Here is a 26,995-nt window from a genome sequence, read left to right as displayed (position 1 = left end):
CCCCGCCCCGCCCACCGCCCGGCCGAGGGAGCCGTTGGGAGGCGGTTGGGCGGGGCAACGGCCGCCGCCTGGAGGCCCCGCCCCCGGCCGGGCCGTGGGGAACTGAGGTTTCCGACGGAAACGCGCGGAGCGCGCCGAGTCCTTGAACCTGGGCGCCCCGGGCGGCCGCCTCAGAGGGGGGCAGCGGAAGGACTCCTCACTGGGGAGAAAAGCTTTCCCCACCGACGGAGGTGACGGGAGCCGCGGGCGGGGGAGGCTGCCACGTTTTCCGAGCCGGGGGTCCTCGGCCCCGAGGGCGAGGGCGACAGGTCCACGTTGTGGTAGCGCGCGCGGCAGGGTCAGCGGGGGGCGCCCCCCCGAGGGCGGAGGTCTGCGGCGCTGGGCGTGCTGGGATCACGGAAACGGGTCGCCGAGCGCCTCCGGGGGGAGGCGGAGCCGTCACGCCAGCTCGGGAAACGCCGCGGCCCGCCCAGGGAGCCCACCGACCCCGAGGTCGCAAACCCGAGTCCGCCGGGGTTGCTCATCCTGGGCACCGATGACGTGGGTGGGCGGGCCCCGGCCGCAGGCGCCGTCCTGCGCATTTTAGGGTACTCCGCATCCTGGGGCTCTACCCGTTCAACGCCGGTGGCGCTCTCCGGTCAGGTCAGCCAGAAATGTCTAGTCATCGCCGGACGTCCCCTGGCCGGCAGGGCGGCCCCGGTGGAGAACCCTGCTGGCGCGGAGGGTGCTGAGAAACGGAAACCCTCATTCTCTGAACAAAGCATTTCACAAGAGAGGAAACTGAGGCCCAAGGTCACCCAGAGTTCTAGGTCAAACCCAGAATTGTTCAATGTCAAGTCTAAGTGGAGTCTCCTTCCCCACCCCCACCTCGCTGCCTGGAAGCCCCGATACTGTTATGGGGCAAGAAGGCAGGCTGAGTGGGTTATTAGCCGCAGCCTCCCGAGAGAGAACTTTTTGTTGTTGTTGTTACAGGAAGACCTAGATTTAAAACAGGAGAGAGGCAGCTGATGAGAACCACACGCGCGCCTCGGATCTGTGCTACACCTGTTAGTCTTGCATTTGTCATGCTTCTGGGAAGCATTTTTATTTGCAAAAACGGCTGTTTCTGCACGTGGTTGTGGCTGCTTCCTTCTGCACATGTGAAAAGTTTTACATCACACTTGTAGAAGAAAATAAACACGGGCAAAATACTTCCTTTAATTTCCTCTCCCTCGTAGAAATGAGGTGATTTGTGTACATGGTCCAGGTTGGAAACCAGCCCATTTGGAGATACTCTTTATCTCACTTAAGATAAGCAAAATCAACAAGCTCTTCCCCCAAGCATATTCTGGTTCTGCCTTTCTTTTAATTTCTAACTCAGACGTACAAGATCTTATTTTTTTTTAATCAAGGGTCACAGAGAAGCAATTTGTTCTGCATGGGTCATGTTATTTAAGAAAAATGTGGAAAGCACTCAACTTACCTGCTTTTTTTAAACATTAAGATGACTGAGTTCTGCATGGCCAGCTCTAAACACACACCAAGACATAGGTATACAGTTCAGCTCCACAGATGTGGCGTATAGAGGGGCTCCATAAATATTTAACAAATGAATGCAATATTAAATACTGTACACATTAGGATGCACAGACACACATATATGTATATAGTTTTATTCCACATTGAACATAGATGTAGTGGTTAAAAATCAGATCACCACTCAATGAGAGTCTTGAAAATGTTAGCTTCTCGGGGACCCCTGGGTGGCTCAGCAGTTTAGCATCTGCCTTCGGCCCAGGGCGTGATCCTGGAGTCCTGCGATGGAGTCCTGCATCGGGCTACCTGCATGGAGCCTGCTTCTCCCTCTGCCTATGTCTCTGCCTCTCTTTCCCTATCTCTCATGAATAAACAAAATCTTTTAAAAAAGAAACTGTTAGCTTCTCTTAGGTCCAGGACAGATACTGCAGTTCACCTAGCAAGACTTCCTGCTTCAAGGAAGAGATACTTGAAATGACTTCTGTTACACACAAAGGTGGGGCTAGGGATGCCTGCCTTCAGCCCAGGGTGTGATCCTGCGGTCCCAGGATCGGTCCCAGGATCAAATCCCATATCGGGCTCCCTGCATGGAGCCTGCCTCTCCTCCCTCTGCCTGTGTCTCTGCCTCTTTCTCTCTGTCTCTCTCATGAATAAAATCTTAAAAAAAAAAAAAAAAAAAAAAGGTGGGGCTCAAGGTAAATCCTCTTGTAATGGTTCTTCCATTACAACAGTGTGGTCCCAAGAACATCTATCCTGCCCCCATTCTGAGAAGACAAGATATTTTGTGCTTGTGATGCCCCTGAAAAGGAACATCACACCTGCTAGTGAGGTGGCCCACAAAAAGGTAAGAGGCTCTGAGTCCATGACTTGGCTTTTGCCATGGGAAGTGGCAGGAAGGTGGTTTTAGGAGCCTGGGTGCAGAGCATCCTTAGCCAAGCTTGGCAGTGAGGGAGCCAGCTCCTTCTCCCTCAATGAACTTCAGTGGCTCAAGCCAGATGGACAGGCAAGGACATCAAAGAAGGAAGCTGTGAGCAGGTCAGCTCCCACAACTGCTCAGGACCAGTCTTCAACAGCGACACCACATGGTGGCAGGGACTCGCCAGGTGGACTCATTCATTCAGAAAGGAAAGGCAACTGTGCCTCCTTAGACACCTACACCCCCAGAAGTTGGGCAATTCAAAGGCGAGGTGATTGGACTTATCCCAATAAAGTATGTGAGGGCTTTGATGATTAATAGGAAAAATGAATACGAGCAAACCACTACCCCACTTTGACCAATTTGTTTACTCTGAATTTAACATCTGGTGGGAAATTTTTGAAAACACTCATATATTAACTCATTCAACCTTTTCGATCTCAGAAGTACCAAGAGATGGGCTTCAGAGTCCTGCTTGGCTTTGCAGCAAGTCCTATTTTTTCTAAAAGTGAAAAAAATTTCAATTGGTTTTGAATAGTCCCCATATCACTGCTTTTAGGAATGGCTCCAAAGACAGACCAGAGAACTTCAAATAACTTTACTGTGTCTTCAAGTAGCGGGATAGGACACAAAGGCATATTAAGAGGCACAAAGCCTGCTCCTGAGAAGCCAAGCACTGGAAATAGGTTGGGGGCCCAGTATATTGTTTGAGCAGGACCGGAACACCAGAGGACAAAGCCACTCTGGAGACAGCAGGACTAAGAAAGATGTTTAACAGCATTTTGACTGACATCATTTCCATATGTTCATATCCTTTGCCCCAGTATTTCACAACTTCTAGAAATGTATCCAAAGCAAGCAATCAGATCCAGACAAATGTGTGCATACGGGCAAGTTGACAGCGGCATCATTTACAAGGGCAAACGACTGGAAACAACCCAAGTGTTCAGTAAAAGGTGAGGATGTAAATAAATTAGGGGTCGACTCACAAACAGGAAGGTTATGGACAGGAAGGGACCACAGGATTCTGTAATTCCACCTGGGTAGTGGTCTTATGGGTGTATGCAACATGTAGAAATTTCACAAAGCTGGACATTATACTTCAAAAATACGTAAATAAAAGATTTAGACAGCCAGATGACAGATAATCTCAGGCACTGAAATCAGTATTGAACAACATGGAATGCTCCCAACTTCATATTACATGTTAAAATGCAGTATATAATCCATATATACATTACAATCTTAATTTTGGTTTTATTAAATCTATACTTCATGCACCCAATGCACAGAAAAAATACTGGAAGGAAAGAAGCCAAAATTTTTATAGTAGTTATCTCTGACAGGCAGGATAACAGGTGATCTTTTTTCTGATACTGGTCCCTGAAGTTTCGCATTTTCTAGAATGAACATGGAGTGCCTCCTCCTCACCTCATCCAGTGCTTGGGTTATTCTGACCTCTAGTAGCCTTTAGTTATCATCTTCTGATTTGGATACTGCTAATCTGAAGCGTGCCCATAATCTCCAAAATCCTGAACATGGATTTGCCTATGATGGATGTCCATCTAAATCCTAATAGACTATGTTTTCCCTACTGCCCTGGTTTTGTATTATTCTTAGTAAAAAAAGAAAATAACATTGAGTACCTACCATGTGTCAGGTTGCACACTGAGGGCTTTACCTGACGACCAAGATGAACCCCACTGGGCAGTCAGGCCCTTGTGTCAGCCTCTCCCCTTGACTCTGGGGGAAGGGGCCTACAATTTGCTTTAGAGGATGCAGGAGAACCATGCCCTACCTGGTCCAGGTTGAAGCTTTAAGAAGGCCTAGCAGTTAACACCCAACCCAGCAAATCCACCCCTATCAATCTCGCCAAGAAAACTGAAAACCTACACTCATAGATTTGTACAGGTTTAAGTCCCCAGCAGGACTATTGATAGGTGCAAAGTACAAACACCAAATGTCCATCAACTGGTGAACAGATTGATGAAATGTATGTCCATAAGCTGGAATATTAGCCATAAAAAGGCACGAGAAGAAATGAAAAAGAGGCAGCAGCAGCAGGGTGGCATCCACCTTTGCAGATCTGGGAACACGGAGCTGCCACGTCAGAATATAGGGACTCAACCAGTGGTAGTGGCCCAAGGCCTCTGTGAAGAACAAGGTTCCCAGTGAGAGACAACACTGACGCCCACATGCCTAATCCTAGCAGGCTGGGACACCCTAGGCGAGGTGCCAGGCGTGTGATCTGAGAAGCCCTCGGAGCCCAGAGCCAGCCCCACTGTGCCCCATCCTATTTCCTGCCCACAGAACTGTGACTCAATAATAGAGGGTTTAAGCCACTGAGTACTGGGGTCATTTGTTACTCAGTGCTAGCTAACAGAGACACAGTTGCTAATGGAATCCTCAAGTGACACACAAGGAAGGAAGACTCTGAGGTCAGCAGTGAAGAGACACACAGTCATGACCCCTTCACCCCAAATGGTGCAGCTGGGATTTCAGGCTGGATCTTTCTAATGCCAAACCATGCCCTCTGGCCCTCATGGCTCCTTAACTCCCAGGCACCTCCCGCCTGTTTATCTTTGGCCACGTGTCTCCTGTTTCTGTCCTCTCCTGAACCTGTGCCCTGTCCCAATCTTGCCTGCTGACAGTTCTCTCCTCCGATCTGCAGCACACACATGTCCAGGTAGCTTATTTTCTTTTTAAGCTTTAATTATCTCCTTTATTATGCTGACCTTCAGCTAAGTACAGGGTAAAGAATAATCATACATAAAAACAACACAGCGCACATCATCTTAACACACACATGTACACACAAAGAGAATAAAGGATCACTCTCTCTTTTGATTCCACTTTTCCACTGCTGCCCATGCCTTTTTTTTTTTTTTTTTTTTTGGTGAATGCCCATGCTTTTTTTTCTGGTAGCTACAGGTATACTCCTATGGATCTCTTTCATTTGCACTTAATTCTTAAGAAGACACATAAGGTAATATGCTTGGGAGACTGTAAAACCGATTTTGTCTGGTTTTGGTTTGTAATCATAAAATTCTTCTTGCCTTTTCTTTTTTTAAAAAAGACCTCCAAAAAAAACTTGCTAAAATGGTGCCTTTGAAGTGCTCAAATAATCTAATCACTTGATAAAGTGATCTAAATCACTGCTAGAGTAGAGGCTGTCATTTTGCTTAATGCAGTTTTATGTTCTCGCAGTGACTCTTATTAAGCAAAGAAATAAAATCAGGGACTGTTTTAATTCTCTAGTGAATGATTTTGATAAACATTTTATTGAAGCGTCCACAGAAATAAGATCATCTTTTTTTCCTCAGTAAAGGAATCGCAGGATAAAGTACCAATCTGCTGTAGCTTTTTTCTGCTCCAGACAGCTCTGGATGACAAAGGGTTTGGATCTTCTTGTCTTCTGCTTTAAAACTTAGGGGACTCCCACTTCATCTCATGTAAGCCCTTGGCCTTGTGAGGCCCGCTTGCCACACACCGCACGTCACACATATCACCCACTGGAACATGCCACATATATACACTGTCCGGGTTCCTGGTCAGCCTTATTCGTCACCATCCCTAAGAGTGGGTTTTCTCCCCTCCTATCACACTGGTCACCTAACTATCCAACCAGGTACCCCGGTCCATGTTCCTCAGAGGAGTGGCCTAGCTAAAGTCATGTGACTGGATTTTGGACAAGATGATGACCCTAACCCAGAACTCTGGGTGCAAAGGCCAGTAGAGAAACATAATGAACCAAATCAGGTACAAGCCATTTCCCTGAGGAGCAGTAAGAACCAAGGGAATGATGTCAAAAAGCAACCAGGAGCAGACAGAAGCCACAGTAAAAGGTCCCAAACTGGCCAACAGAATGTCCTAGAAACAAAAGCTCAGTGTTGCACTTTGACATTGAAAGCAACATGATGAGAGGTTATATGATCTAGAAAGTATTTCCTACAAACACTACAAGCTACACAGAGAGGAAGAGTGTCAAGTCCTGGCAACACTAGGTCCTGAGCCATCGGTGTCACAGACAGAGAAACTGACACACAAATAGGAGTGATGACCTGTCCCCAAATCACTGGCAAGTAAGGGACAAGGTAGGGACTCACAGTGCAGGCCCATGACCCCCTCTCCATTGTTCCCAAACCCCACTGCTCAAAAAGCCCAAAGAATTTCTTTAACTTTGCATGACACCCATTTGGTTGGCAAAGCTTGTCCAAGGCTGTTTGGTCTTTGCTGGGCCAGGTCTGTGTGAATGTTAGGCTGTTTTGCTAAAGAAATACTATTCTTCAATGAGAGAGCGCTAGCGCAGATGCCTCAGGGGGGTCGTGGCATATATGCAGCATGCTGCTAGAAAGCAAGAGAGGTTCTGACTTTGGAATTGGCTCTGGTATCCCAGGCTTCTGGACAGGTCTCACAGGTAAGGAGCTACTGTGTGCTGGCACGAGCCACATGCTTTCCTAATCCATGCCAGCAAGCAGGTGGTAGAGCCCAAATAAAGTATTCTGGTGAGAGTGCAGCAGGAAGAGAAAAGGGTCAGGGGACCACGCTTCATGTCAGGTCTGCTAATAACCTCAGGGACTTTGGGCAAGTCACTTCCCTGGACTGACCTCAATTTCCTCATTAGGAAACATGGGATGACAGTGATACTTTGGCCACCACTTGTTGTGCCAAAGCATAAAGGTTATGTGTATAAAGCCTCAGCATGATGACTGACTTCTGTCCATGTAGTAAGAGAAAAAGTGCAGTTCAAGAAAGAACCCTAGGGGCGCCTGGGTGGCTCAGTCTTCTAAGCATTTGCCTTCAGCTCAGGTCAGGATCCCAGGGTCCTAGGAGAGAGCCCGACACCAGGCTCTGGGTTCAACGGGAAGCCTCCTTCTCCCTCTCCCTCTGACATTCTCTCTGCTTGTGCTCTTCTAATCGTTCTGTCAAATAAATAATCTTAAAAAAAAAAGGAACCCCAATCCCACCTCTAATGGTGCATGTAACACACAAATAGACATCACATGCCAGCTCCACCCCACACACCTCACACATATCACACGCAGCACATGTAACACAAAATGCACTGCACATGGGCGCATTCCACACCTCCTTTATCTCACAATCTCACACCACACCTGCCCCACACACACACATACTGCAACTCCCAGAACACATCACATGCGTGCTACACACACATCATGTATCACACACATTGACAGGCCACAAACTCGCATGACACATACCATACGCATACCTCACATGTCACACGTACTTGTCCATATACGCCTCTCTCCTTCTTACACACGCACAAACACATATGCACAAGACCAAGCCATTTATCAAAATTCCTCCTGGCCTCTCCCAAACCTGCAGTGTGCTTTCCAAGGTTGCTGAGGCCCACAGACTCCCAAGAAGGAGTAAAATTTTGATGCAAAGTGGTCAAACCAGGGAACTGTATGTCCCCCAACTGCAACGCCCCCCGTCCCCCTCCAAAGCCCTCCATGGCTAAGGTTCCCTCCTCCCATCATCCCAGCAACTCCACAGTTCATTTGTCTTAAAATGAATCTCAGAGCTGGATGATTTCACCAAACTTGGATGAGATTTCCTTCTCTCAGTAAAACATCACAAAGAGAGTTCAGGAAACAGGAGCAAGCAGATGTCCTACTTGAAAAGGGTCTAACCCACAGCCCATCTAACAGGAGCTGCCGCTTGCCCTGAGAACATCTCGAGCTCTTCCCCATTCCAGGCTTGTGGAAGAGGAGTACGGAGAAGGATAAATGTTCCATAAGCTCTATCTGTGTCTTTCTCTTTTTAACCTCAAAACGTGGTAATGATGGTGGTTTTCCTCACGTTTCCTAGATGCTCTGATGCTGACATCTTTGTGTGTGTTTCTTCTTTCCTGACTACAAGGGTAACAGATGTTTGGTGCAGACAATCAGTCAAGTACAACAAAGCATAAGATTCAAAACCCACCGGCTGACAGGTACACAGGAAATCACAGCACTGGTCTACTTTTTTGCGTGTTCATAGTTTTCCATAAGAAAGTTAAAGATACAAAAAGAAGTCATACAGCCTGCAAGGCCTGGTCAGATGTGTGCTGCCTCTGGCTGTTTTCATGCTATGACAGCATAGTTGCACAGCTAAGCAAGAGACTGTGTGGTCCACAAAGCCAAAAGTATTTACTGTCTGGCCCTGTGTGAGGCTGAATAACATCACCCCACCCCCAAAGATGTCCCAGTCCTAATCCTTGGAACCTGCAAATAAATGATGATACATGGCAAGAGAGAATTAAGGTTGCAGACAGAAGTAAGGGTGCTAATCAGCTGACCTTAAGATAGATTATTCTAGATGATCCCAGTTGGTAGGCCCAATGTAATCACAAGGGTCCTTAAGTGAGGAGGAAGGAACCAGAAGCAGAATCAGATATCAGGACAAAGACCTGAACAACCATTGCTGGCTTGGAAGGCAGAGGGAAGGGCTGCAGACTCAGAATGTGGACAGCTTCTAGAAGTGGCAAAAAGCAAGGAAATAGATTATCCTCTAGAGCCTCCAGAAGAAACCAGCTCTGCGAGCACCTTGATTTTAGCCCAGTGAGACCCATTTTGGACTTCTGACCTCCAGAACCGTAAGGTCATCAATCTGTGTTATTCTAAGCCATGAAGTGTGGCCATTTGTCACAGCAGCCACCGGGCAACTCATGCAGGTCCCTGACAAAGAAAGCCTTTTACTCTCTCTTTTTTAGAGGCAGTGTTGCCCAATTAGAGGTTTCTGCCATGAAATGCACTTGAAATGTACTTGGGACTCAAGGGTTGGGGTCACAACAGCCCCACAGGGTACTAGTGGCTACTGAACAGACAGCATCGTTACTCAAAGTGTGGTCTGGGGATCAGAAACATGGGCATCACCTGGGAGCTGATTGAAATGCAATACCGCAGCCTGTCCCCTTCCCCCCATCCCCCCACCCCCCACCTGTTATGTCAAATTCACACTTTGCCAAGACCCCTCAGGGATTCATGAGGACACCAAAGCCTGAGACACTATGATCGAAGCCATCACTCCATTTCACGCAAATACTACACTAGGGAACATCAGGAGGCAAATCCCTCTGTATCAGTCATCAGGGTCAGCGTTCCTGGGCCACAGGGAGTTCTTCGAAGTTCTTAATGCCTTGAAACATATTAGCAAAGGACACGAACTCACAGCTACTGAATTTCTACTACAGGCAGACCTTTGACCATATGTTATGGACTGAACTGTGTCCCCTAAAATTCATCTGTTAAAGCTTTAATTCCCAAAGTGACCATATATGGATTTAAGGCCTTTAAGGAGGTAACTCGGGTTAACTGAGGTCATAGGGTGGGCCCTTGATCAAATACTATACAAAGGAAAGTTCATGTGAACACACAGCAAGAAGGCAGCAGTCTGCAAGCCAAAGAGGAAGGCCTCACTAGGAACCAGTCCTGCTGGAACCTTGATTGGACTCCCAGACCCCAGAAACATAAGAAAAGAAATGTCTGTTGTTCAAATCTCCCAGTCTGTGGCATTTGGTTATAATGATCCAAGCAGACTAAGGCACTATCTCATTTAAGCTTCACAAAACCCATCAAGGAGGTCTTTTAACAAAAGAAATGACAGCAACAAAAATACTACCATTTATTGAATGCCCACCAAGTGTGAGGCAGGTTATAGGTACACATTAAAGCTCTCTCTCTCTCACTGTCCTCATATCATAGATGACGACATGGGGGTACAAAGATGCTACTTCACTGCCCCACATGACACTCCGTAAGGGACAGAGCCTGGGTCCAGCCCAGACCTCTACCTTGCTTTCTACTATAACCATCCTTTCCATGTTTTCCTCTGATTCGCAGAATAAACTCTAATTAAATGCACTAAAGCTCTATTCCCCTTAAAAGAATTTCTACAACTCCCCCTAGCATACTCCATGCCTTGTGGCCCACATTTATCACTAACAGCTGTAACAATAATGTGAACTAAACACAGATGAACAGAATCCACCTATGTCTTTACAATAAAATAAAAGGAAATACAATACAATACAACACAATACTGGGGCACCTGGGTGGCTCAGTGGTTGAGTGTCTGCATTTAGCTCAGGGTGTGATCCCAGGATCCTGGGATCGAGTCCCACATCGGGCTCCACGCGGGAAGCCTGTTTCTCCCTCTGCCTACATCTCTGCCTCTCTGTCTCTCTCATGAATAAATAAATAAAATCTTAAAAAAAAAAAGAAAGAAAAATGTGGACTTTGAATTTCTATCTTGCTCTAGACCCCTCTGTTCAATTTCTCATGCAGGAATGCTCACTATTACCAAACTCTCATTTCCAGCAACTCTCAAGTGCCAGAGGGGCTCAAAGCGGATCAAGTACTTTTCTCTGTGCAATAATGGAAATCAAGGGAATGATGAAAACAAACCCCCAAGTAGAATTTATATCTTCCTTTAAAAAAGACCAGGCCTTTTGCTTTATACACAAACAGCGTACGTCTTTCATCAACATGGGAAAACATCGGGAGGCTTGTCAAATATTTCATAAACACAAATGTGGTTAAGGAGGAGATAATGAAACAGTTGAAATGAAAAGAAAATGCCTCACTAATGACAGCCTCGATGGCTTTTCAAATCTAACCACTTCAGAGGAGAGCCGATCTCATTATCACATTGTGTGGCTGGCGCGGAGGAGCTCTCACTCAGGAGAATCACAGGGAGCCCAGAAGAGATCTCTCCCCTAACTATCAAGAGAAATAAAATTATGTTTTGGTCTATTAAGCATATGCTTGAAAATGGCTGGCTCAATTTTCAGCAAATTCGAATGTATTTATTAAAATCTAGACCACAAAGTATGTTGATAACTCCACTTGAGTGGCTCTGGGGGGAAAGGGCACCTTGAGATTCTCTATCGTCCCCTAGCTCAGAGGTCAGCAAATGTATCACATAAATGGGCCAGGAAGACAATATTTTCAGCTCCATCGGCCAGATGGTCTTTGTCACAACTCTGCCATTATATCAAGAAGGAACTAAAGCAGCCTTAGACAATAGATATTCGAAGGAGTGTGGCTGGGTGCCAATAAAACTTTATTTACAAAAACAGGTAGCTGGCCAGGCTCTGCCTGGGAACCATAGTTTCTGACTTCTGCTCTAGAACAACTGAAACTGAAGTGCAATGAGAAACCCACCAAAGAAAGGACATGTTCCACCTCTCGAGATGCCAAAGTGGAGGAAACGAAAGGGGGTTTCCAACATGAATCCCAAAGAAAAGGTGTGGCCAACTGCGGCCTTGTTTTCATTCTCAACATGCAGCTTCTCACTTGGCCGTGACCCCATGTAACATGCTTCTGGGCAAGTAGCAGTGGGTATTTATTACATAGATGGTGGTTAAGGTCCCTAATCAAGACCAAGGTGGAAAGCCAACTGGTGTGATATCAACTGCAGTCGCTTGCACAAAGAAAGTTATCTAGATGAAGCCTGAAAAATCTCGTCCTTATTAACAGGTTAAAACCAACTGAAGTAGCCTAATACCACTCCCAGTCAAAGCTGATGGGGATTTAGAACCCAGTTCTTATATATATGAAGGTACATATGTATGAACAAATGAACAAGGAAGATGCAAACCGTCCAAGATGCATTTTTCTTTGGAGTTCTTAACCCAAAGCTGTCAAGACAGATCTCTTTTTAAAAGTGACCCCAAGGGGTGCCTGGATGGCTCAATTAAGCACCCGACTTCAGCTCAGGTGGCAATCTTGGGGCCCTGTGATCAAGCCCCACGTCGGGCTCCAACCTCAGTGGGGAGTCTATTTCTCCCTCTCCTTCTGCTATGCACACACTCTCTCTAATAAATAAATAAAATCTTAAAAAAAAAAAAGGTGACCCCCAGAATTCATTCAGGATGATACTGAGATGGTCATCACAGTGTTATTTATAATAGATAAAAACTTGAGACAACTCAAGTAAGTCTCCATTGGCTGGGACAAGTTAAAGCAATTATGTCACGTCATTATAAAGACTTATTTGCAGTTATTAAGAACGGTAATTGTAGGAAAAAATATAGAAATGTATTCTCAGGTGACAAAAGCAGGCTAAAGATACAAAGATACAATTTATGTAACAAAAATGTGTGCACCATACCCAAGGCACATGCAGAGAGAAAGAGCCAGAAGGATGTGTACCTTGAGTGATGAGGGAAGGTGGGGAAGGTGATTATCGGTGGTTTTATTCCTTAGAGGAAGGCTGTATTTTACAATTGTGTCTACAACGAACATGCATTGATAGTAAGTAAGAAACCTGAACATAAAACAAAACAGAAGCCACTAAAGCTCCAGTGGTGGTACACAATGATGTGGCCTCCCTAGGTTCTGCAGAAGCACCAGTGAAGGGAGCCAACAAAGATCACAATAATAATCACAATGGCATTTATAACAGTGGGCGAAGTACAAGTTCAAAGCACATACAAGAGGACAGGCAAGAGGGCCAAGGTCAAAGAGAGATTTACTGACATCGTGAGGTAATTAAAACCCAGCACCATGAAGCCTGTCTGGCAGCCCAGAAAATATGAAGGAAATGACGCTGAAATGAACACAGTAGACCCTACACCACCTTATCTCCTATCAAGCCACGTCGTATCCAGGCATACCTCACTTCATTGCACTTCACAGACACTGTGTTTTCTACAACCTGAAGGTTTGCCGTCACCGGTCTCTTGGCCCCATATTTCCAGCAGCATCTGGTCGCTTTGTGTCTGTGTCACATTTCGCTAATTCTCACAACATTCCAAACTTTTTCATCATTACCGTATTTGCTTTGGTGATCCATGATCACTGATTACAACACACTGAAAGCTCAGATGGCAATTAGCATTTTTTGGCAATAAAATATTTTTTAATTGAGGTAAGCTCGCTGGTTTTTTGGACGTGATGCTACGGCACACTTAAGAGGCCACAGTGTAGTGTAAACATAAATGTGTCGACATTTTATATGCACCGGGAAGCCAAAAAACTCATTTAACTTGCTTTATTGCAATTATTCGCTATATTGGGGCAGTCTGGAACTGAACCTGCAATATCTCCAAGGTATGCCTGAATATCGATACATGTAATGAAAATGCTAGAAAGGAAACAGGAAGACAGGAGAAGGTTTTTCATGCTGGAAAGCTGTTTCTAATGCTTTTAAATGATGTCACATCCCTTTGACGGTGTGTGTGCAGACTGCATGCACGAATGCGGGTGAGAGTACAGAAGATGCTGGCAGTGAGGACACCCGGGTTTTCAGTTGCTTTCTGGGTGCCAGGTGCTCAATCAGTCGGCCCACATTTGAGGTGCTGACCCTTACAACGACCCCTGGCAGATGGGACTTCCAGACCCATTTCGGAAACTGAAAACTGAGGCAAGGGTTGGGGAAGCAAGCAGCCAAGGTCCCACTGGCAAGGAGCAGAGATGGGACTTGAACCCAGGTCTAACTGGCCCAGAACGTGAGCACTTAAATGTTGGGCAACACTACGCACCCAAAACTCAAACTTCGATAACCTTCTATGTGAACCAGGGTTCTTGAAAAGCTTCCTAAAGATGAACATCCGGGAGATGCAACTTTTAAAATGGACAGCAGCCTCCAAAGCTACACTGCTTGCAGGAGCTTAACAACGAGGTAACAGTTCTCTGGGAAAAAATACAACTATTGAAACAAAATCTCAATGACAGCATTCTCTTCTCAGAGCATGATTCATCCCCATAACTACAAATGCCTCGCCTCATTGAAACATCAGCAGCAGTCTGAATAAGGCAGCGAGGTTTCCTCGGTTTCCTCGCACCATTGACACAGCTGGAGGGATGACCAGCCCAGATCTCGACACGCCTGTTCTTGCTGACAAGGACACAGGCCCAGATGAAGCTCGATTCAACAGCTACGTTCCCTGATACTGACAAACTGTAGGCCGGGGTTTGACAAGGGAATTAAATTATAGGAGCACTAGAGCAGAATAATGTCAGCTAAGCAGCAGTAAAAGTGGATTTGACCCTGGTCTAGCAAAACCCTACTGTTCTCATTGGCTCTTTCAATACTTCTAAAAGTAGCCAGGTCAAAAGCACATTTGCCCGATTCTGGCCTGACATTTTTTAAGGAAAATCCAAAAGGGGGAAATCTAACAGTGCTTCTTTTCTCACTTTTTTGACAGCCTCCAAAATGATTCCTCAGCGTTTCCCAGAGGGTAATTCAAAACAACTCCAGTTGGAAGTCAACTAACTTCTTGGTTTAAAAAAAAAAAAATGTATAAACAAAAGATCCTTTTTAGAAATGAGTTTTATTTTCAATGCTGAGTTCTGAAAGTCCGTAGATTTACTTCTTCCTCCCACCAGGTTTACCTACAAATCAGGATTTCAAAAACCACAACAAACAAATGAAACACTGTAGGGTCTGGATGTTGACCACCGGCATTTCATTTTGGCGCTAAAGGACCTGCCTTTCAAAGAAGCTTCTGTCCAAAATGCTGTATTTCCTCGAATGAGGCTCACTGCTCTTCAATCATGAAATCACTCATTTGAAAAGAAGACCCCAAGTTTCAAGCTTTCAGAACTGGGTCCCAGTATTACCACGTATGTCACTCTCATTCCAGAAACTATACAATTAGTGGCCCCAAGAGTTACTTTAACAGAAGGGCTTTAAGGCAGGGCAAAGTTTCTCCTAAAACCCACATCTGTGCCTGCCAACTGTTCTGTACCTCTCTTCCATGGGAATCAGTAATACTTTACCCTTAAAGTCCTGGGGATGACCTCAGTGACACTCAGTGGCCAAGCAGAGCCCATTGAGACAAGAAAGGAATCTGGACATAGGCCCAGAAACAATGAACCCGCTTGTTATTCCTAAACATAGTCCAATAAAGAAGCTGCATCAATCTTAAAAGCCAACCTTTCTGTTTCAGATCCCTGGATAAAAATTATTTTGAAAAATCTGTATAACTGGAACCAAAAAGGATGGTTATTAAAAATAAAGCAAGAAACATCCAGAAATGAGTTTCTCGTAGAAGGCTGGTAGAAGAGGAATTTCAATCTAAAAAAACAATCAAGACACGTTCTTTTGTCTGTGGGGAATGCAATGTTATCACATCCCCTTCCATAAGCCCTCCTAAAACTCCTTAAGTAGACAGCATTTCAACGCAGAGACCAAAGTGAAAATATCTTTGAAAAGAAAACAATGACGTGGCTGGGAAGCCGTGTGCAGCTTGGCAAACATTTTTTCCACCCACCAAGAACTTGGGCTTTCTGGGAAGGTCGCTGGTTTTCCGGTCAAAACCATTCTTGAAGTCGTCAGGAACGGAAGAAGGGAGACTCGGCATCTGGGAAGGTGGTTCCTGGTTCCTGGTTCCCAGGAAGGTGTGTATCTGGGGCTCAGGAGCCAAACAGCCTGGAAAAGTCAGAGGGCAGAAATGGCCATGAGGATGGAAAGGATGGAAAGCTCTAGCTAGGAAAACACTTTCAGAAAATATTTTATGTCACTATTTTTAAGATTATTTTATATTGTTTATTGATTTTATAAGTAAATTTTCTGTTACACAACAGGAATATACTTAACACTACCAAAAAGTATATTTTATTTTATTTTGACTAGGCTCCACATCCAGCATGGAGACCAACACAGGGCTTGAACTCACAACCCTGAGATCAAGACCTGCGCTGATATTAAGTGTCAGTGCTGAACTGACTGAGCCACCCAGGCATCCCAACATGGTACGTTTTAAAAAGAAAAAAGCTATTTAAGAAAGTATCTCCTTCATCAGAATCTATAACATTTTATTTTAGCCCATTCTTTATTAATGTAAGTCAGTGATGACTTTCATAAATTGAAAAAAAAAAAAAAAGGTATTTTTGAGTAAACAGGTGATTACAGTTAACTCTATTCAGTGAAGAAAATCTGAATAGGAAAGGCCTGGAGAGGGGTGTGTGTGTGAAGATAACAGAGTTCCTACATAAAGATATATATATATATATATCTTTGAAACATTTCTTTAAATCTAAACTCTTTCCAAGATAAAAAGGCCTTTTGAAAAAAGAACAACAGATGGTACAGGATCACCACATCAAAAGAATGAAGTTGGATCCCTACCTCACACCATATGTAAAAATTACCTCAAAGTATATTGTAGACCTAACGAGTAAAATTAAAAGTATAAAACTTTTTTTTTAAGATTTTATTTATTTATTCAAGAGACACAGAGAGAGAGAGAGAGGCAGAGACATAGGCAGAGGGAGAAGCAGGCTACATGTAGGGAGGCTGATGTGGGACTTGATCCCCTGACCCCAGGATCACGACCTGAGTTGAAGGCTCAACCACTGAGCCACCCAGGGATCCCAAAATAATAAAACTCTTAAAACAAAACTTAGTCCTATATCTTCATGACCTTGGTTTGGGCAACGATTTTTAGCTACAACACAAAAAGCACAAACGATGAAACTACAGAAATAGATTAGAATTTATCAAAATTAAGTATTTTTGCACTTCAAAGGATACCATCAAGAAAGTAAAAAAGACAACCCAGAGAATGGGAGAAAATACTTGCAAATCATGTATCTGGTAAGGAACTGGTTTCTAGACTATAAAAAAAAATACCTTATAACTCAGTTATAACCCAATTTAAAAATGGACAAAGGACTTATATGACATTTTTTCAAAGAAGATATAGAAATGACCAATATAAACACATGAAGAGAGGCTTGATGTCATTAACCATTGGGGAAATGCTAATCAACCTTCACATCCACTAGGATGGCTCTAATCAAAAATAATGACAATAGGGGATCCCTGGATGGCTCAGCGGTTTAGTGCCTGCCTTCAGCCCAGGGCGTGATCCTGGGGTCCCTGGATTGAGTCCCACATCGGGTTCCCTGCATGGAGCCTGCTTCTCCCTCTGCCTGTGTCTCTGCCTCTCTGTCTCTCATGAATAAATAAATAAAATCCTTAAAAAAAAATAATGACAATAACAAGCGTTGGCAAGGATGTGGGGGAAATTGGAACCATCATACACTACTGGTGGGAAGGCAAATTGCTGCAGCTACTTTTAAAAACTACTCTGGCAGAACCTCAAAAGGACAAATACAGAGTTACCATATGACCCAGCAATTTCACTCCTGGGTATAGAGCAAAGAAAACTGAAACCTTAAGTTTGCACTACAACTTGTACACAAGTATTTGTATCAGCAATGCTCATAAACAGCCAAAAAAATGGAAACATCCCAGATATCCATCAACTGATGAGAGGATAAACAAGCTGTGGCACAGACACACAATGGACTATTCTTCAGCCACAGAAAGGAATGCAGTGCTGACACACGCTACAACACGCTGGAACCTTTAAGACATCACACTGCATGAGAGAAGCCAGACACAAAAGGGACCATATATCGTTACGATTCCATTTACATGAAATACCCAGAACTAGCAAATCCAAAAGGACAGAAAGTAGATTAACTGATTACCAGGAACTGGAGGGAAGAATGGGCAGTTACTGCTTAATGGGTCTGAGGTTTCCCTTTGGGGTGATGAAAATGTCTAGAACTGGATTATGCCAGGGGTTTCAAAACCCCATGAATATACTACAAAACTCTGAACTGTAAAGACTGACTTCCACTTTTTACTTATTAATCATTCTCCATGGTTTGACACGCTCATTTTTCTCCCTGTCTTCCCACCCAGCATTTTATCATGAAGATTTTAACATATGGAAGAGTTAAAAGAATAGTTCAGTGAACACTCACATATATACCACCTCAATTCTACAATCAACACTGCTTTACTGGGGCACCTGGGTGGTTAGTTAGTTGAGCCTCTGACTTGATTTCGGCTCAGGCCATGACCTCGGAGTCATAAGATGGAGCCGCACGTCAAGCTCCAGGCTCAGCAGGGAGTTGGCTTGGGGTCCTCTCTCTTGAATTAAAAAACAGCAACAAAAAAAAACTTTGCTTGGGGTGCCTGGGTGGCTCAGTCAGTTAAATATCTGCCTTTGGCTTGGGTCATGATTTCTGGGTGCTGGGATCGAGTCCCATGTCAAGCTCCCTGCTCAGCGGGGAGTCTGCTTCTCCCTCTACTCCTCCTCCAGCCCATGCTCTCATTCTCTCAAATAAATAAATAAAAAATAATTCTGCTTTACAGCGTACCTATTCATTTATCTACCTTATTTTTGATGCATTTCATACTTAAGTTGCAGATATCAATACTCTTGGTTCCTAAACACTCAGGCACGTTTCTCTCCAAATTTCATGTTTTTCAGGACTTTTAAAAATTTCCAAAGTAGCTCAGCTCAAACAATATAAAAGTGGGGGCAGGGAACCGCAAACCATCCTCTCAGGCCCTGTTAATCTCTTCTCCAATCTGAGCACAGTCATCTCTGTGGACAGCCTGGAGTAGATGCTTCCAACTCCCTGGCTGGAAGGGTTTTCTCCACAGACTTCAGGCATGTACTCAATGTTTGCTATATGCAAATCACAACTGAGGCCAGAGTGTGCATATAAGTGACAGGCAGCCTTCTTTACCTGCAAAACATTGCCCCCCATGTAGACAGAACTTTCAGCACATCAACAGTGATAGTGCCGTGACAGCTGCTTGGATGGGCATCCTTTTGAGTTACCTGACTCTTCCCGCGTTCTTGGACATTTAGGTGATTTCCATTTTTGTTTTTTTTTTTAAAGATTTATTTATTCATGAGAGACACAGAAAGAGAGAGAGACAGAGAGAGAGAGACAGAGACATAGGCAGAAGGAGAAGCAGGCTCCATGCAGGGAGCCTGATGCAGGACTGGATCCCAGGACTCCAGGATCACGCCCTGGGCTGAAGGCAGGCGCTCAACTGCTGAGCCACCCAAGTGCCCCCAGTGATTTCCAGTTTTCTAATATCCTGGGAAAGCTACTCACTGCCTCCCTGACAGACCTTTTTCTGAAGAGGATCTTCCCTCACTTGTGGCCCCTACTGAAAGAGATGGCCTAGGTCAGGGGTCGGCAAAAACCCACAGGATGAAGAATTTGGGCTTTGTAGGCCTAGCAGTTTCTGTCACATGGCTTCAAACCCCTCTGCTGTAGTGCACAAGCAGTCACAGAAATAGGTGTGGCTGTATGACAATAAAACTTCATTCATGAAAACAGGAAGCAGACTAGATATGGCCCATGGGCTGTGGTTTGCTGACTTGACCTAAGTGATTATGCTGGAATCAGGATAACCCCAATCTAACTGGACCTGAGTCACACCTAGCTAGGTCAATCAGGCTCTGCTCCCAGGAAGCAAAATCAGGACACCGGGCTACAGACAAAGATAGCCTTGGGCTGAGCCAGGAGGTCACAGAGCCTAAGGTGACCATCTTGGTCACAGGCCAGCAAATGAACAGTAAAGGGAGCTAGCTGGGCGAGAGGATGATGAAGCTGATGGACATAAAAGAATGATGAAAACACAGTGTTCTTCTCTGCCCCCAGGACCTCTGCACATGCTATCATGTCTCTCCGGCTCTGCAAATGGCAAGGCTTTTACATGTTCTTTAGGTTTTGATTGATTAATTGATTGAAAGATTTTATTTATTTACTCATGAGAGACAGAGAGAGAGGCAGAGACAGGCAGAGGGAGAAAGAGGCTCCGTGCAGGGAGCCTGACGTGGGACTCAATCCCAGGTCCCCAGGATCACGGCCTGGGCTGAAGGCAGCGCTAAACCACTGAGCCACCCGGGCTGCCCAGGTTTCTATTTAAATAGCACTTCTCTGTGAGCCTCTTTCTGACCATCTCCTAAACTGAGAACCTCCCATTCACCTCATTAGTGATTTTTTCCCTATTTATTTTTCTGTTCCTGTCCCATCTATTATACTGTGCATTCACTGATGGCAGGAACTATGCCTATCTTGGTCTCAGCTATAAGCCCAAGGCACAGCCCACGCTGAATAGTTGTAAATAAATGAAGGGAGGAAAGCACAAGTGGGAACCTGGAAAGACCAAAGCTGGAAGAGCACCACCTGACACTGTCCTACTTCCTGTGAATCCTAATGATACTCCCTATCGTGTGCAAATTCCCTGATTTCTTCACAAGCCCTCTTTGTACCCGGGCAGGCCTCATATGAGCTCCCGAAAAGGGCTTCTCTGGGCATATATCACGGTCCTCATTCTGGGCTCTAAAACACTTTCCGTAGCCCAGTGAAACCCCTAAGTCCTGGGACACCTGGGTGGCTAAGTGATTGAGCATCTATCTGCCTTAAGCTCAGGGTGTGATCCCGGGTCCAGGGATCGAGTCCCACATCAAGCTCCCTGCATGGAGCCTGCTTCTCCCTCTGCCTATGTCTCTGTCCCTCTCTGTGGGTCTCTCATGAATAAATAAATGAAATCTTTAAAAAAAAAAATCTCCCAAGTCCAGGAATCATCTCAAACAGCCACTGGGCTGGCACAAGGATCACCCAGCAACCCCAAATTCAGAATCTCAATTACTCGGGAGAGCTGACTTTTCATTCTCTTCCTCTTTAGGACAAGAATGGAACCAGCCCAGCATGATTAGCCCAAGTGATTGCCAGATTCTCCTACTGTTTTTCCCCTGAGTCTGCTTAACACTACTGTGTCTCACAATTCATTATCAGCAGCATTAAAATTAAGGCTCTGACTGTGGAAGGAAAACCAATCCAATTCGATTTTTTTAAGCCTAATGAGGAAATGGAAAATGGGCATGAAAACAGATAAAAAAAAGTCTGAATAAATACACTTCTGCTGGCTACTGACAGGGTAGAAGCAGGACCCAGCAGCACAGTGGCCATTAAGCCACATTTTCCACCTTGGCAGATACCAAGTATAGGCTAAACACAGCAGAGCTGGCAAGAGGTGGACAGGGCCATGGGCTCAAGGGAAGGCATCTCTTGGCAGCCTCTGCTAGGTGCCAGGAACAGCCAGGACTCAGAGAACACCGTGTTCCAATCAAAGCTCCAGCCTAGACCACAGTGACACAGTTTAACCTTTGCAGACCCTGCTCCCCTCTCTAGCTCGGAGAGTTCTTATTTTGAAAGCAGAAAGTGTGACTCCAAAATGAAGACAGAGAGGCCAGAGAACAACCAGGTAGTGGGTCACCTTGGAGAACAACACGGAGGGTTGGGACACAAAGGGGACAGGCAGGCTGGACTTACACGATCATGCAGAACATCATGAAGACATTCCACAGGGCGATGAAGATTCGGAAGTATCTGAGGCTCAGTAAGAACTCCCGGATGTTGTCACCTGGAAAGTCAGAACGCGTTTTTACAAGCCCTGCTGACATTTCTGCTGAGACGGCTGCAGTGTGTTTCTGCAGTGTCTGCCTGCCCCGATCCCATTGACCCACATTCTGGGGGCAGCATAGCTTTTCCTGTGGGTCACCTCTGCTCCCCAAACCTTGGCCCTTTGGCAGGAGCTGCCACTAACCAGACCCTGAGAGCCCCCAGCCTCTGAATGGCTCAGGGAGGGGCATGTCTGCCCAATAAGAGTCAATCCTAGGACTTTTGTCTCAACTACTGGGAAAGAGGAACTTGCTTTCTATCACCCTTTTTGGCCAGGAAGATGTAAGCCCAGTCTTTTAGGGCAGAGGTTGGCAAACAATGGCCTGTGAGCCAAAGCCTGCCCTTACCACCTACTTCTGTATGGCCCATTAGCTAAGAACGTTTTTAACACTTTTTAAAGGTTAAAAAGAAAACCAACACAGTATCTTGTGAGACACAGAAATTACATGAAATTCATATTTCAGTGTCTACTAATAAAGCTTTATCAAAATACATCTATGCCTGCTTATTTTTATACAGGTATACCTCAGAGATACTGTGGGTTCAGTTCCAGAACATTGCAATAAAGCAAGTCAAATGAATTTTCTTGTTTCCCAGTGCATCTAAAGGTTATGTTTACACTACACTATAGTCCATGAAATGTGTGGTAGCATCATGTCTAAAAAATAACGTAGATACATTAATTACAAAAATACCGCTAACAAATGCTAACCGTCATCTGAGCTTTCAGCAAGTCATAATCACTGATCACAGATTATCACTGATCACAGATTACCATAACACATACAGTGATAATGAAAAAGTTTGAAAAAATTGCAAGAATTACCAAAATGTGACAAATGGGCACACGAAGTGGGTAAATGCTATTGGAAAAATTGTGCCAACAGACCTGCTCACAGGGTGGCCACAAACCTTCAGTTTGTAAAACTACAGTATCTGCAAAACATGATAAAGAAACACAATAAGGGGCACCTGGGTGGCTCAGCGGTTGAGCATCTGCCTTTGGTTCAGGGCGTGATCCTGGGATCCAGGATCGAGTCCCACATTGGGCTCCTTGCAGGAGGCCTGCTTCTCCCTCTGCCTATGTCTCTGTCTGTCTCTCTCATGAATAAATAAATAAAATATTTTCTTGAAAAAAGAAGCAAACACAATAAAACAAGGTATGCCTCTCTTTCGCATGACTGCTTTCAAGGAACAGAGTTGACATGCTGCACCAAGAATGTGTGACCCACAAAGCCTAAAATGTTTACGATCTGAGACCTTAACAGAAAATTGTGCCCAGGGCAGCCCAGGTGGCTCAGCAGTTTAGCGCCACCTTAGCCAGGGCGTGATCCTGGAGACCCAGGATCGAGTTCCGCGTCGGGCTCCCTGCATGGAGCCTGCTTCTCTCTCTGCCTCTCTCTCTCTCTGTCTCTCTCTCTGTCATAAATAAATAAAATCTTAGAAAAGAAAAGAAAAGAAAAGAAAAGAAAAGAAAAGAAAAGAAAAGAAAAGAAAAGAAAAGAAAAATTGTGCCAAGCTCTGCTCTAGGGTCATCTTTTGTCAACACAAGCCAGACTGATAGTAAAATCAACCCAGAAGGAAAGAGAGAGCTGGAGAGGGTCATGCAGGAGAGCTGATTTAAGGCCTCAGTCTGGGTGGTGCCTGAAAACAGTTCTACCCTTGGAGGTTTCAATTTTCTTTAACCACTTTGGGCTGGGTTTTTGGTGTTGGCACTGAAAAAGCATACTAATTCAGGCAAGTAAAAGCGGAGTTCTGCTTTGATGATGACTTACACTAGTTCCCCCAATGCCACAGAACAGAACCCATTCCAAGGGGAAGCAGTTTAGTACGTTAAGATTCTAGAGGCATGGGTTCCAGAACCTTCCTCCAGGGTTTTAAGTCAATCATCCTCCCTCTCTAATCCTCCAGAATGAAATAAATGGGTCCAGGTGGGGTAATCCACAAGGGTGCCAACCAAAGTGTCATCTCTAGACCAGGGCTGCCCAGTAAGCACAGAATACCAGGCAGGAGCTCAGAAATTTACACAGCCACCTGGCACCGCAGCACCATCCAATACACGATGAGCAAACAGTTTAGACGAGCCCGGTATTATTCAACCCACTGGGATAGCCACATGCAGCCCAGCCCAAACTGCAAATGTCAAACACAGGTCCATCCCCAGGATGTCTGAGAGGCACTGCCTGCGAGGCCCTTCTCTGGGCCCAGCATCACAAAAACAGGCTCTCCTGCCATCAACAGATGCTAATTGAAGGCCACTTGTTCTGGGCAATAGCCAACCTCAGGGGACACAGGGAGGAACAAAGGAAAAAGATAGGTATCCTTGCCCTAAGAAGATCACACGCAGGAAAAATGCTAAACAAGAAATCACACACCTGACTATTCACCATACCAGGTGCCATGGGAGCATACAATGGCGGGGGAGGGGGCATTCCAACCTAGCCTATGTCGGGGAGCAAGGGTCAGAAAACTTCGACGAAGCGCATAAGCTCCAACCTTAAACACCGGCAGGAGTTTCCTGCCCTCCCACACAGGTGACCTTGCTCAGTCCTTAGCCTATACATACACCAGCCTCCTCCTGTGTAAATGGAGGTGACAAGTCACTAGGAAGCACGGTGCCTAGCACACAGACGGCTCTCAACAAATGTAGCCACTACGATATCAGGGGTGAGCCAGGCACAGGGAGAGGCACATCCTCCACAGTGGCAGCAGCAAGCACAGAGGACTGGCTGGAAGGAACATGCAGAGAGCCCCTGATCAGAGAGAAGTCACTGTTGTGACCATCCTGATCACTGACATTCTCACCACCATCAAGTCCTTCTACTCTCCCACCCACCCCAGCTCCAATTTAGATCTCTAGACCACCACCCCAGGAGTTGGTACAATACCTTCCACACAATGGGCAACCAATATATACAGCTGCTGAATGAAACACATGAACCAAAGAATGAATGGATGGATGGACTAGTGATTGAGAAGACCACCTCTGGGGGCAGAAAAACCCAGGTTGAAGCACGACACAGTCACTGATTTCCTACATGGTCACAAGCAAGTCAAGCCACAACCCTGAACCTCAGTTTCCTATCTAAAAGGGATAGAGGTGGAGTGACACACCCACAGGAAGCACCTGGCAAGGCAGCCACCACCAACTAGGCACCCAATGAAAGGGAGTGGTCAGATCGTCATCAAATTCACTGCGCCTTTGTGTTCCTATCGCATTCATGAAACACTCCATCATGGCACCCATGGCTGCAATGCCACCCCCCTCAGGGGGACTTCCCTCCACACACCGCAGCTGGAGCAGCAATCCCAACACTATGCTCACCTAACATCACCTCCATCACCATTGGTTCCTTGTTTAGGAACTGCATGTCCCACCCCAGAGTAGTACAACCCACAAGGCAGGAATTTCTGTCTTATTCCCTGCCGTGTCCCCAGCATCCAGCACAGTGGCCAGCACGTGGCAAGTATTCAGTAAATGCTTGGTGAATGAATAAATGCATGGACACAAGAGTCATGTGCAGGTCCCACTAGGTTTCAGTTACATGAATAAATTCGTCAGAAAGTGTAAATTTCAGGGCCTCCAGGACAGGTAAGATGATATAAAGATGAGGGGGTTGGGGCTGGGAGGAAGTAGAGGCCACAGACCCTGCCTCACTGGGGTCCTGTTTTTCTCAACTTGATCCAAGGGTGCCAAGAAGTTGCTTGAACCCTGAGCTGTTAGGATGTTCAGATTTTTCTTGATAAATCAGACATCTGAATCCTTACATGACATCTGATTTATCTGGAAGCTAATGTTGGCACCTAATTTAAAAAGAACAGGTCTGCAGCACTCTGAAAGAACAGGTACCTGCTCATTCATTCATTCATGCTGGAGGATAGGCACCTCAAGGACACAGGAATGGGCCAAAGCAAGCAAGATCAAGTGTGAGGGGCAAATATAGCATACGTAAAGGAAAATCATAACTGCAGATGATAGCATGCGTAAAAGAAAATTATAACTGCAAGAAGTTAGAGGAGCTACCCAGGGAGCTCTGATAGGAGAAAGAAGAGGGTGATAGAAGTGAACAGAAGGAACAGCACATCATTAGGCCCATCTCGCTCTCTCTCCCTCTCACAAACGCACACACATACACACAGACACAATTGAAAAGAAAACTAAGGTAGGGCTTGGTGAGAAAAAATTGTCCTCTCTCCAATGGACCAATGTCAGAGTCCAGAAAGGAGGCCTTACCTGTGCTGGGCTCCCTTGACTCCTCCCCAAAGCCCTGCGTGTCCTTCTTTTTCCTACAAAGAGGAACAGACAGTGTCCACTTTCGGTGGGACATAAAGTCCACTCAGTCCCCTAGCCCTGAAGGCCTCAGACACTCAATTGCAGCTCTAGCCCTGCAGCTGACTTGCTCTGTGACCTCGGGTGGTTCAATGCCCCTTTCTGGGCCATCAACTACCCATCAATCACAGGGCTGCAGCCACCAGGGTCGAGAGGTTGGTCCGCGGGTACAGAATAGGGCTAAGAAATTGGGGGGGAGGGCAGCCCGGGTGGCTCAGCGGTTTAGCGCTGCCTTCAGTCCAGGGCGTGATCCTGGAGACCGGGGATCGAGTCCCGTGTCGGGCTCCCTGCGTGGAGCCTGCTTCTCCCTCTGCCTGTGTCTCTCTCCCTCTCTCTGTCTCTCATGAGTAAATAAAATCTTAAAAAAAAAAAAAAAGAAAGAAAGAAATTGTGGGGGGGAGAGAGGGGAAGGGCCAGAGGCTCTCCAGGATGCGGGAAGAGAGATCCCCGAGAAACTGCAGCCTTGCTTTCAAGTCACCTCGAAGCAAAAGGTCACTGGAGGACCAGGCTGGGGGCGTGGCCAGAGGGCTGGCTGGGGCTTGGGGCGTGGCCTGCAGCGCGGGGCGGGCTCACGCTCGCGGGGGGCGGGGCTACGGTCCCCTGGGTGGAGTCGCGATCCAAAGCGGCCTACTCACAGCTTAAAGTTGAGCACCGCCCCTGCGTTCATCAGCAGCGTCCTGCAAAGGGAGAATGAGGTTACCTGGACCGCCCCTCGTCCCTCTCACCCTTCTTACCCCAGCCTCTGGCCCCCCTAATTACCCGAACAGCAGGATGTCCCCGATCATCGTTACGGCCGAAGCGTCCGTCAGAACCGGAAGCGGAAGTCCCGGAGGGGGCGGAGAGAAGGGCAAGAGCCGACCAATCTTGAAGCCGCGCGGGCGAGGACTGGTCCAATCGAAGGCCAAGGCAGGCAGGGTCCCGCCCTCCGCAGGCCCAGGTCCCTTTAGGAAAGAACGAGCGCCCCTGCTCGCTGGGGAGGCCTCGGGG

The 26,995-nt window shown here is 46.0% G+C and overlaps 1 protein-coding gene and 1 long non-coding RNA gene across 3 annotated transcripts; one reads left to right on the top strand and one right to left on the bottom strand.

Moving 5' to 3' along the window:
* Positions 1-236: 236 nt before the first annotated feature.
* Positions 237-15,353, top strand: LOC140610612 (uncharacterized). Its single transcript, XR_012012199.1, has 2 exons — positions 237-5,117; positions 8,273-15,353. It is a non-coding gene; the product is annotated as an uncharacterized lncRNA (long non-coding RNA).
* SMIM7 (small integral membrane protein 7) lies at positions 14,702-26,995 on the bottom strand. Of its 2 annotated transcripts, XM_072786868.1 has the most exons (5): positions 26,768-26,995; positions 26,644-26,685; positions 25,913-25,965; positions 21,550-21,640; positions 14,702-15,820 (listed from the first exon to the last, which is right to left on the bottom strand). In XM_072786868.1, the coding sequence occupies exons 1-5, from the start codon at positions 26,791-26,793 to the stop codon at positions 15,805-15,807; spliced, it is 228 nt and encodes a 75-aa protein (XP_072642969.1). In that variant the 5' UTR covers positions 26,794-26,995; the 3' UTR covers positions 14,702-15,804. The 2 variants fall into 2 exon arrangements, with proteins under 2 accessions (XP_072642969.1, XP_072642968.1); XM_072786867.1 differs by lacking the exon at positions 21,550-21,640 and having other exon boundaries at positions 26,768-26,894.

The sequence above is a fragment of the Canis lupus genome, chromosome 19 (genome assembly GCF_048164855.1).
Source record: "Canis lupus baileyi chromosome 19, mCanLup2.hap1, whole genome shotgun sequence".
Taxonomy (NCBI): domain Eukaryota; kingdom Metazoa; phylum Chordata; class Mammalia; order Carnivora; family Canidae; genus Canis; species Canis lupus.
Note: the sequence above shows the minus strand (reverse complement) of the source record. Positions and strands in the feature narration are given on the sequence as shown.

Coding starts and splice junctions, on each gene's coding strand:
- SMIM7 (XM_072786867.1), bottom strand. CDS start 26,793: ATGATCGGGGACATCCTGCTGTTCGG. Junction 25,966..26,643: donor GCGGTGCTCAACTTTAAGCT/GTGAGTAGGCCG, acceptor TCCTCTTTGTAG/GAAAAAGAAGGACACGCAGG. Junction 15,821..25,912: donor GTCAAGGGAGCCCAGCACAG/GTAAGGCCTCCT, acceptor TGACTTTTCCAG/GCTGTTTGGCTCCTGAGCCC.